Raw genomic sequence first — 12,736 nt, 5'->3', positions numbered from 1 at the left:
ATTTGTTCACTAATTTGTATCCTCTTAAAATGCGAATAAACAACAAAAGCCTTAAAATGTATGAAAGAGTATTAGGGCCAGACATAATGTGTTTTTCATTTTAAGAATAAAATCCAAATGGAAAGAATAAGGATGAAATACTATTTTAGTTATTTTATCTCCTCTGGTCCATCAGTGGAAGGAGTAAGTGACAGATGTGAATGCAAAAGTCCTTGGAATATAAAGTGGTGCATTTGTATATGTAATTGATAGCTGTATCTTATCAATAATGTAAATGCTTTTCTTTTAGTCTCAACCTTGGTGTTGTTCATTTTTTAAACATTCAAATTAGACAAACTATAGTGCAAAGAAAAACTAGTGAACTATGTCACACATCCTGAATTGTGTTTGAACCCTGACATGTTAGTGAATTTAGCTAACTGGATTTGACATAACTGGACTTTAAATATGATCTGTTACATCTGAAAAGTATCAGCACACATTAATGTCTGCTAATGTAGTTGGAGTCCAGTGCTGGATACATTTCCACAGTTGCTCCTCTTCATCTGAACTTTTCCATTAGAACAACCATTCATTCACCCACACATGCCCAATAGCTCGCTTCAGTCACCTTTCTCTCCGTCATTTTATCATTCCTCCATCCCACCATTTTCTCAGCCTTCACACACATCAGACCTCACCAGTGCTGGAAACATACCAACACAAGAATCCACAGAAAGGACATACCGGTAGCTGCACTTGTCTGACATGATGCTGTAATGAAGCACATAAATCTTCCAGGCGGCCCTGTTTTACACTTGGGGGCCATTTTTAAACATCATTTCAATTATTCAAATGGCCTTTGATTCAAAGCCCTTTTTAGTTTTGGATTCAGCCTGGCTCATAGTTGATGTTAGAATGATTTAATCCCATATTTTTGCAGAAAGAAAATCGGTTTAATCCAAGAATAGAAGACAGCAAAAAAACTAAAACCTCTCATCCAATTCTCAAAATGGCTCCATTATCTTCAGTCTGTCAAGGTTAAATGGAGGCCTGCTCTCCTGAAGGACTGATGAAATCATACATTTGGGCTCATGGGGCAGTAACACGAGTCAACTCAGGTAAATTTCCTTGATCACGGTCAGTGATGACAACTTCCATCATCCATTTATTACAGAGAAGAAGAGGAGCTGTTTTTTGGATGGCAGGCTCTGTGCCTTTCTGTTCGCACTGCTAACACGGTCTTTACATCCAAGATTGATATCCAACTGGGGAAAATTGACCCCTTCACACTCCGTCCACTCAACTCGTATTTTCTCCATCGCCTAACAAACACGCCCCTCTGCCTGACATTACGGTGTCATTACTTAGTCATTATATGTCAGCATCTGGCTTTCTCCATCAACCTCCCCTTCTCTGCTTCTCTCCACATCTCTCCACCTCGTCAAACTTAAACATGTAGATACAGCAGCTCCTGTTGCACCGGCGATGTCTCACTTCAACAGCTCAGAGCTTCACAGCTTTCAGAATCTCTGCTGTTGTGGAATCTTTTCTGGGTCTAACATAAAACTGATGTATGGATCAACTTGTGCAGTGTATGCACAGCAGAACAAAGTGAATTCTTCAAGCCCTGTTGCTGAGGAGGAATGGAAAGTAGCTGCTGTCCCCATGCAGCGAGGAAATGGAACTTAATGCATATAAGAGAGTGTGAATAAAGACATCGATAGAGGAGTCACACTGAGATAAAGGAGTGAACTTTTCGGACAGAGCCACTGGGGAGATATTCGAGGTTTGAAGGGATTGGATATGCTACTGCATTTGCACAAAACAAGGACAACAATTCTACTTTCTGTGACGATAACAAATAAACCTGTTGATGTGTTTGCTTCTGCCCGGTGGACAGTTATTTTTCAACCTTTCTCTTTTCTGAGATCAGTGCTTGCGGCAACACCGGAGGAGAGAAAAGCAGAACAGCAGGACTTCAATTTGTTCCCCTGTCCTGCCCTGTCACCCAGGGTCACATGTTTAGTAAGAGAAGAAAGGCAGAGCACGCAGCACAACATGCAGCTGCTGTCCCAAAATGACCAACTCATGAAGGATGGGGTCAAGAGAAAATGGAATCAGTTAATATATCCACCAAATTTGATATTCTAATATTAACATGAGGTGCAGAATGTGCACTGACTGAGGAGACAGTAACACAGTTACACTGTGACGCCTGAGTCATATCAGATATATGTAATTCTGCCCCTAAAAGACTATTTTGTATTCATCTATTCCAGCCTTATAGCTACATAGAGTATAATAACATTATGTAGAACATTGTTTCATGCCCTTAGACACAAAAACATTGGAATCACTTGGACTTTTCACCATATAACAGCAGGAATTACTGTCAGTCATTGAGCGGCTTTGCTTTAAAACAGCTGTGCTTTAAGCTAAATGCTAACACCCGCTCTCCAATGATAACTTGCAGGATCAGAATACACAGACAACATCGCTCCTCTCTTATTGCAGGTAATGTGCAACCTTAGCGTTCTGCCATCAGCTGCTAAATGTGTCAGCAGGACAGGAAGTTGTGAGAATATTTCTCTGTGTCTGAATCATGAGCTTGGACACTTGGCACAGTGTCGCAGGTGTTTTCCAAACATTCTCAGTATTGACAATTGTAATCGTGTTGCCATCAGTTCACAGAGAACTAAGTGCTTCTGCTTGTTTAGAGAGATGGGGGGTGTTGTCTATCCAAAACACATTGGAGTGAACACAGCAAGGAGTTCACATCATGGAGACACAGAGAACCACCCACTGACATGGCTAACACGCACAAATCTTTCAATATACTATTAACATGTCCATCATTACTTGGGAACAAGCTGTGAAAAGTCTGCAAATAAAATGTTCTTCTGCACTGAAGATGAGGAGAAAGCAGCAAGGTCTTGAAGGCCACATTGTAAAACATGTGCATGTCAGTGACAAAATTGTCTACAAAACTGTGCAACTGTGCACATCCTGACCCTGAACATGGTTGATGTCTGTCTTCAAAGCAGAAGAACACATCACACATTTGTTTCATGAGACAGGAATAAAGGCAAAATGTTTTAAAAAAAGCACAAATTGATGATTTCTGTCCCATGTCATTCTCAAAATCCTCCCATAACTTTTACATGAAGCCAAATTCAAAAGATGTTGTTTCTTTCCTTGTGTTTTCATAAGCTACAGTGTAGGACAAAGAGTACAAGTATTTATATATTTATATTTATCCCAATTACTTAAGTGCAATCCCCTGACTCTTCCTCTTGTGACACGTTAAGGCCACAATTAAGGTCACAATTATATCTGATATCTGATCTTTGATCGATTACCAAGATATTTGGTTCAAATCTTCCTGTCACCTTGAGCATGAATCCTTTTTACTTAACATTTCATCCAGCATTGTCTTGAGGTTAAACATTTTTATTTGTCCATCAACCTGTCGACACTGATCCTTATTATATAATATTAGCATTCTAACATATCATATGATGGTGATGATGATGATGGTAGCATTTTACCTGCTTCACATCAGCATCATTATTGAGAGCATGTTAACATGCTGACGCTTGCATTTAATTCAGAGTACCAGATACAGCCAAAACAGTTTTAGTGTTTTTGCTTAGTGGCCATAGCGCAGAAATTAAAACTAACACAAATAAGATATAATTGTGGAATGTGGGAGAAAACAAGTTTTAGGCAATATTATGCATGAACTTTTGAGTCTTTTCAGAATCTCAACTGCTCCACAGGACTGTACCTAACCTAACCTTAGTTCCATTTTAACAGAAAAATCCCAGTAAGCTTTTGTTTTGAAATGAAAATCTCACTGAAGGCGAAATGCACCCAGTTCAAACGATCTCCGTGTTATGACATTTAAGTGTTTCATATTTTTATCCGCATTACGGCCTGCATTGTTGTGCAATTCATCTCAGTTGACCAACCACAGAGTAAGCGCGAGGCATATAGGGACTGGAGCCTGAGTAGGTGTTTCTCCTCAGGCAGTGTGGTTGCAAGTTGGCTGGAATTCCCTCCTCTCCACAGATTATAGCTTTGTAAAGAGCACATATTTTTCTTTCACAGGGCCACCCCCTGCAGATACCCATTATGAGCAAAAAAGAAGCAGGGCTAACACTCGTTGGATTAGCTCTAATCTGAGAAATACAACTGGATACAGCCCACATGCTAAAACAACATGACAGAAGGAAATCTACAGCAGTGATACACAGACGGGGCCTGTGGCTACTGGAGCATCGTATGAAAGAATACTCTTTAATATTGCACTGCACTGCAGTAAAAGAGATGCTAACACTCCACCTACACATGCTTTGCATATACTGCAAAAAAAAGAGACAGAGCAATCAATACACAAAACTTAAAGTACAGAAGACAATGGGAAATACATCAAGAGAATACAAATGTTTATAAAGTGAAGGATCTGATGAGTGTGCAAAGTAGTTTAAATTCTTCATTTTAATTCAAAAAACAATTATTTATAAGATTAAAAGATCTGTTCTGGTCACTATTGTATAATAATATGACACTTGAGCCTCACTATGGATGGAAATTTAGATGAATATAGGTAATAAAGCATCAACTATGAATAACAAATAATCTTTAAGGTTTAAATTCTTGTTTCAAGTACATTGAAAATTAATCATTTCTTCACATTTAACAATTCAAATTCCACAAAACTTTTATAAATTTATAAAAGCAGCTTGTCCTAAATTGGCCCAGCGGCATCTTTTGGTTTTCTTGTGTCTTTAATCTGTGTTGTTCACTTCGCAGCTCCTTGTCAGTGGTTAAACTCAGGTAAAAAAATAAAATCATGGAATAACAACAGAGCGTTCAGAGGAAGCCACACTGAAGGACGTTGTGTAAGACTGCAACAAACTGCTGCAGCATCACTGTAGCTTGTCAGTAGTGATCACCGTCGCTCTGTTACAGCGCTGGCATGTAAGCACATTCTGATGCACAGGATGAAAGACTAACTGCACATCTCCAGTGGCTTGCCCCCAAACCTATTCAGCACTGCTCCGCCATTTTGCAGCATTATATGACCAGCCAGTGCTGAGAGGCTCAGTTTAAGAAAAACATGAAAGAGGATCCGTTTTTTCGACTGTTTGGCCAAATACATGATTTTTCTTGTTTTGATACGCTGGTGTCTTCAGTCGAATGATGTTTAAAAGCCTCTATTGTGGTCATGGCCATTTATTTAGCATTAATACTCCCTTGTTCAAAGAGAGGTAATGCATTTATGCTGCATGATGACCCATGAGTGCTGCACTGCCCCACAGTCATACATCCAAAAAAGCTCTTATTAAACCAAGGGTCAAACCATCTGTTCATGTCAGTGAACGTATCATTGCCTCTGACTGAAATCCCTCTTTAGTTAGATAAGATTATTCCAAAGACATTACAAAAGCTCACATGTGTTTGTTATGCTTAATAACGGCAACGCCATGACGAATCGGAGGATGAGCGCTTGTCAACTCGGGGCGGGTCATGCAAACTGACAGGACTCTGGCCGCAGCAGCAGCAACGCAGATATTTTTATCGGTGCATCACGATAAAGGGACATGCTTTTGGGTGAGTTTCTCTTTCTATTCAGGGGGCTCCCAAATCCAGAGGATCTATTTAGAGCTTTCACGTGTAAACACAAGCGTCTGTCAGAATACATAAACGAAGGGAGTGGATCTGAGGCCATTTTTTTAAATAAATTGAATTGAGGCATGCGGAGTAAAGCTTAAAAGCCAAGAGTGGACGAGTTCTCCTTCTGATTATCAGTCACCCCACTGACACTGATGCTGTTATATGGTGTGTGTGTGTGTGTGTGGATTAAGATAGAAACCATCATGCAGAATGCTCTCCCTCAGGCCAAACTATTTTACAACCTTGTCTCTGGTGCTCATGCATCATTCATGACTTGTCGTTTTAAATTAGTTCTAAGACTTATGATGGATCTGAGGTTATGTATTGTTTGCTTACATCCCTGGATGTTTGTTTTGCTACATTAAATACCGCAAACACGATGTAAAGTGCAAATTGTTATTTACCTTTTAGTGTTTGCAAAAGCTCTAACGCTCTAATGATCCACTTGATGATCTTTTTCTCTCCCTGAAAGAAGTTGTTTGATTCTTACATACTTTTTGGGGAAATGTGCTCACTTGCTTTTCTGGCCATGAGTTAGACATTAAGATTGTTATATGAAACTACTGCCAGCAGCCACTTAGCTTAGCAGACCAGAAACATTGGGTCTCATGTTGTGATTGGTTTGACGATATGGTCTCATCCAACTAAATTCTCATCAGTCAGACAATCGGTGGCTTTACCATCACAAGCAGAGAAGTCTTACGTTAATAGCCATCCAGGATTCGTCTGTTACTTTTGACAGAAAAAGGAGCAGAAAACCATTTTCTTTCCCCTGCAATATTTTGAGCTTTTGACTCGCCCACCTTAATGATCTATCTTATTAAATATTTACAGAATGTTTACTCTGAGTTTACTCCGAAGAATTGTGATTATGACAGACGTCATTAGTCTGGCAGCATTTTGTTAAGAAGAATGAAGTAGGCTGATGTGTCTCCGTTTAGATTCTGACTACAGCCATAATGCTAAGCAGCTGCTGTAGCTATATATCAAGAATGGTATTGAGAATAAAACATATTTCCCAAAATGTTGAACTAATCCTTTAAATGATGTATGAAATATTATGTACCATTAGATCACTAATTTAATATCATAGTAGTATACAAAGCCAAAAATTATTAATGTCACTTTCTTACAAACCCAATATGACCACTCTCCTTTCACATGCAGCTATTCTGCTCTAATAACACATTTTTAATCAAAACATTTTTAGAAATACTTGTTGGAATTGTCTGTTGCTGCTCTTTTATCCCCAGCCTGCATTGTTTTTATGCTGATACCAAGGTAAGATGATGATAATAATAATAATAATAACAACAATATCTTTTTCACCAGAATTCCTTATTTGGACACAGCTTATGAGTCAAAGAATTCACTGCAGTCTTAAAAATGCACAAGAAAAGGTAGAAGGAGGAGAAGAGGAGGAGGAGGAGAAGAAGGAGGAGGATATCTGGCTACATTAACTGGTCTATGCTGCATTAGTGGCACTATTCATTGCCTACACATTGAAGAGCTCTAACATCAGCCTCTGTCTGAGTGGCATCACACTGGTTGAGTCATACCAGAGGGAGGATAGGTAGCCATAATAGATTATTTAATAAGAAACATACAGTAATACTGACGTTTCATCAAATCAAGGTTGATCTCTGGATGAATTCAGGCCCAAACATCCATCCTGGCTTTCACTTTAGGAGAGTGAAAAGGGAAAGTCTTAAAACATGCATTTTGCGGCCTTTTCACATAGTGTCACAACAGATGGGAAATGTACTTAAATTAAATGAGCTTGCAAATCTCTTAGAAATGTAAGCATTTTACACTTTGCAGAAATGTGTGAAGCAGTGTAAGGCTAAACACAGAAGTTTAATCATATGTTAAATAAACGCCTGATAAAGACATGAGATGCTTTATTTTCTCATTCCTCCCTGTCCCCACAACCAGAAGCAATGATCACGCAGGCACTCGGTTTAATTTGTCTCTAATTGTCCAGCGAGGCCATCAGCTCTGCCTCCACCATCTCTCCCTGCCCTGACCTCAGTCTTTAATGGATACAACCCTCCTGTTTCTACATTTATGCACACTCCGTCCCTGCCTGCGGCAAGGTGTCACATCAATACATCCTGCAGCTTCACTCTAGCCACAAATTGGTGAGATAATAAACACAGTGAATCTATGTCAGACTCAATACAGTTACACTGATTGGAAATTGTTTGCTGCTAATGCTAGTATCATTGGCTGCTCACATGTTGTATTTTTAACTATAATATCTGCAATGCAAGCGTCAAACTGAAAATTCAGCATCTATGGCCAGAGGAAGTTGGAGAGTCAGGCTTTTATTAGAAGAGAGCGACTGCAATAGAGAAAATGAAAGCTTGGTGAAGATTGATTTTTCCATACTGGAGAACAAACTGGAGCACCACACACACACACTCACACATACACACTGTAATGCTGCTACTGCTGCTGGACTATAGCATTCCACCTATTGATCCCTATTGCCAATAACGGAGTCATTTGCCAACAGGGATTTGTAACAATCATTATATACTGACCCAGCTGGAAGGTAGCAGTGTTGTCCTGCTTTATTTCAACATGAAGACATACAAAAGGTTCAACAAAGCTCTGGACAAATAGTAGTTCCTCTCTTTTATACAACTGCAGGGTCTTCTGTTTTTCATTTCATAGTACAGGGGGAGTTTTGTAGACAATCCCACAAATTTCTCAGTCATTTTAACTTTTTCAGATGTTATGAAAATGTAAAAATGTGAACTGTAGGAAAGCAGAGCAATGACTAACCTGTAACTGCTGCCAGAATAGAAATGCGGCAGTTCATACTGATCACATTCATTTTCTAAATCAACACCTGCCAAGGAAACAGGGTATTATACAATCCAAATGAATATAATAAGAATTGCTTGGACACTTGCACACTTGGTGCGTTTTCCAGCGATGACTTAGTCATAAACTAGCCTGGCTGGTCTGCTCAATGAGCTACTGACTGGTCTTTTTCTACTGGAGAGCATTTAGCATCAGTCCTCTAGCTTCATCTTGCATCAGCATATCTCGCTGTAGTTAATCCTCCTTATTATCTTGTATTTCTTCTCATCGTTTAGGAAGAAAAACCCTTAGATTCTTTCAGTAACAATCAACTGAAGTTTATTCAAAGTTGGGCCCTGGCTATGGTCTAAAATGTCAGATCCGGGCCTCTATTTTACTCTACAGGGTTACAAAAACCTGCAAGTAGTATCCTGTGGAATTAATGTGCAAGACTCACTTTATATATCATATATAAAATACATATCCCATATATGTAATAAACTACTACTACTAATAATAATAATAATAATAACAAAATAATAATCATTGTTAAAAATGAACTACAGGCCCAGGTTTGTGCTTTATCCATGATCTGGTCAAGGCATGCATGCAGCATTCATCTCTTCCTCAACAACAACTGATGAAGTGCCCTTGAGCTAAGCACTGACCCCACAGCTGCTCCAATGTAATTACTCAGCAGCCGACAGTCCAAGGCTGTAGTTGAACAGGGCGTCAGCATCAAGGTGTGAGTGTGCAAATATGTTTGTGTAACGTGTATGTGTAATCCTGCATCTGCCTGCAGCTTCTCCCCAAGGCTGCTCCTTGTTCCGTGCCACACACACACACACACACACACACACACACACACACACACACACACACACACACACACACACACACACACACACACACACACACACACACCAACAACTACATGCCTTCAACAGCTATTCTGAATGTTTATCATAACCAAGCCTTTGATTTATTAGTTTATACTTTTGCTCAATTTCCTTTTTTCTTTATTTGGGGCATTTTCCTCACTTCATTAGGTTACAGGCGTCTCTGCGGCAGCTGACAGCCTTTGGAGGGCAGCAGCTGATCCTTAAGCATGAAGTGTGAAGTGCAGTTGGTGGAAGGAGGATAACAAATTAATTCTCCAGACAGATCTTGGTGCCCTACATGGCAGAAGAGTGACTGGTAGACCAATTATGAAGCAATCTCCCACTCTGCAACCCTTCCGATCAAATTCATCATGTTTGTAGAGATGACTACAAGGATTACAGCATGTTACAGTTGATACGTTAGGCTATTTATCTGTCAAAAGTGCAGCCAGACAAATTTACACCACTGTGCTGCAAGTATAACATAATGTGATGTTTAAAATCGTTATCAAAGGGACTGACAATCAAAAAGCAACAGCCTAAGGTTGGCTACAGTTCTACATTATATTTGAAAAGAAGTAACAAATGACTAGAATGGCTTTCAGTAGAGCACATACCTCAGCCAAGGCCCAAACTTTTCCCTTGAATTCATTTAAGATGCACCAAAATTCCTGACTGCCCCTTTTCCAGAGACAAACCAAAATGTAATGGATTTTTTTCTTGTCCCATGTCCTAAACCAGGTTTTTTGGAAATCTGTCAAGTCGTTTTTTTGTAATCTTGCTTACAAACAAACAAAACCAATAACATGGACAGGGGTCAAATCATTTATTAGGGTGTGGACGTGAAGATTACTTTTTGGTGTTTATTTGACAGTGGAGAAAGATCAGATCAATTTTGCACGATGCAACCAATTTAACCTTCAGCCACTGCCACAATTAAACGTGTAGCCATCACCTAAAGCCACACAACATGGCAGCAGCCCGAGCAGCGATGTTTGTTTTCCCATCTTTCAAGCACAGTCATCTAAGTGTTGCTCATCAGCTCCTCTGGAATTACTGAATAACAGGGTCTACAATAATCACTGTGTTTGGCCGGTTAGAGGCAGTCACACTCCATCATCCAGCTGGTCAATGAGTCTGTGCATTAGGCAGGACACTTGGCAGGTGACCATCTATTTCATTGAAACACCAAATTCAGTTCAAAAACAGTATTCAACAGGGGTCAAATAATTTATTAAGGTCCATTTATTAATTCTATTTATTTATTCATGTCCGCACATGAAAATTACTTTGGGACATGTTGGTGTTTATTTGACAGTGGAGAAAGACCAGATCAATTTTGCACGATGCAACCAATTTAACCTTTGGCCACTGCCACAATTAAACAGTGATGAACATGTGAGACTTGTCTTACTGAGAGGTTTATACAGTGTGTAGCTACTCACAGGCATGCGTGACAGAGAAACTGTTGGAGGACTCCAGGTTGTCGACATTGTAATTGAGGTGGAAGGGTTTCTCCGTCGCATTCTGGTTGGTGTTGTACAGCTGGACAGCAAACCTGAAGGCGCTGTGCTCCTGCACTGTAGAGCGCATGAAAAGTCCACCTACAAGGGAAAGATGTCACACACTGAAGAATAGCGCTCTAATTATCCCATCTATATGGAAGCCCATTTCTGACAAGTGAAAGAAAAAAGATATGAATGCTAAATCGAAATTCTGAGGATAAAAAGTAAAAAATGATGAGATAGTAAGTTATTTAAGTCACTATTTTGACATACAAAGTCTATACTTTGAGTAAGTTATTATCTTATTTTGAGATACTGTTACACAAGCAAGTTTGGCTGCAGGATCATTTGTGTTTGCTTCCGGTACTCGTGTGAGTCACACAAGTAAACAGAACACGAGAATTTTCACCTGTTCTCCAAAATAGAGGGAAGGAGGACAACCACTGGCTGAAGTTACTACAATTGTGTTGTACATGTTGTGGAGACAGTGGAGAGGCCAGTGCCGTTGTGTGTGTGTGTGTGCTCAAGACCATCCACAGGTGCACACACCTCCAGGGTCTTCTTCAGGATGACATGTCCAGCATGACCTGATGAGTGGCCAGTTTAGTGACCTGGAAGCTCGGATCAGTGCGAAGACCTGTCTCTGGTGAATTTCATTCTCAACTCTGATTGGCTTTTGCGATATCGCATCAGACACATTTTTCATTCGACTATTGTAACTCAAGACAGAGAGACGCAATGATGCAATTGGCCTCTGCGTTGCCCACCGTGAGTGGCGCGAAATTCACATCTATTAGTGCGTTAGCTTTATATGTAATCTCATTGAATGAAACACACCATTAGTCATAATTTTGAGATACTAACTCATTTTTAGAGAAACTGAGTTAATGTTTTTGATTTAGTTAGTCATTACTCTGAGAAAGTTTCTCATTATATTGACTTACAGGATTTTCTTACAAACTGGCAGAAATGGGCTTCCATACATTCCCAACATACAAATACAGAAGGCACTTTTAATTTCCTTGAGAAGGACAGTACCTATTCATTTATTTATATCAGTTTATTTCACAAAGACAACACAAGAAGTCAGTGTGTTACCACTCACTGCAGATTTTAACCATTTGGATCAACTCTATTTTTAACCACTACGCCCACAGAGACGCGCAAAAACCTGCAACATCCAGGATTTAAGAGAAGTCAACTTGGCAGTGATGCACATAACTAGATCAATGTGTGCAGCCCACAGAGACGTGTCCTATTTAGACTATGTGAACAAAGAGATGTGCGTGCAAGGCTGAGGATCCCGGAGAACTTACCGATGTTGATCTGATTTGGAAAACCTGCCAGCGAGTGACCCGCAAAACGCAACAAAACGAGGACTGTCGCTATTGCGCGATGCCACATCTTTCTCCGAGAAGTGAAACCAACTCGTGGCGTGGAGGTGACGGAGGAAGAGGAGCAGGGAGAAGCATGTACACGGGCTGGTTATGCGCAAAGAAATCCACAAGATGCGGCGGCTCTTTCTCTCACTCACTCACTCACTCACTCACTGTGTGCACCCACGTTGAATGTGTGCCAGCGCAACTGCAGCGCCAACCTCTCTCTGTCTCTCTCTCTCTCTCTCCCTCTCTCGCTCTCTCTCTCTGCTGATGCTGATGCTGGAGACACACAGCCAATGTTTAATCTCAAAGATGGAGGAGGTGGAGGAGGAGGAGGAGGAGGAGAGGGGGAAGCGGATCTTCTTACTGGGGATAAAGACCTTTGAGGTGGACCACGGAGAGAGAGAGAGAAAGAGATACTGAGAGAGGGATGAGGGAGGGAGGGATGGAGAAGGAGGAGAGGAGGGAGGTTATCAAACTTGCTCTAACGTTGAATTAT

The 12,736-nt window shown here is 40.3% G+C and overlaps 1 protein-coding gene across 6 annotated transcripts in view; it reads right to left on the bottom strand.

Moving 5' to 3' along the window:
* Positions 1 to 12,402, bottom strand: part of gria3a (glutamate receptor, ionotropic, AMPA 3a) — a 70,489-nt gene extending 58,087 nt beyond the window's left edge. For all 6 annotated transcript variants that reach the window (XR_011238646.1, XM_069510376.1, XM_069510377.1 and 3 more), the window contains exons 1-2: positions 12,175 to 12,402; positions 10,799 to 10,957 (exon numbers count right to left, since the gene is read on the bottom strand). Coding sequence is in view for 5 of the 6 variants with exons in the window: in XM_069510376.1 (XP_069366477.1) it covers positions 10,799 to 10,957; positions 12,175 to 12,262 (247 nt within the window). In the remaining variant the exon portion in view is untranslated. The remainder of the gene's footprint in view (positions 1 to 10,798; positions 10,958 to 12,174) is intronic.
* Positions 12,403 to 12,736: the final 334 nt, after the last annotated feature.

Source organism: Paralichthys olivaceus, chromosome 15, assembly GCF_024713975.1.
Source record: "Paralichthys olivaceus isolate ysfri-2021 chromosome 15, ASM2471397v2, whole genome shotgun sequence".
NCBI classification, from domain to species: domain Eukaryota; kingdom Metazoa; phylum Chordata; class Actinopteri; order Pleuronectiformes; family Paralichthyidae; genus Paralichthys; species Paralichthys olivaceus.
This window is presented reverse-complemented; position numbering and strand designations above follow the sequence as displayed.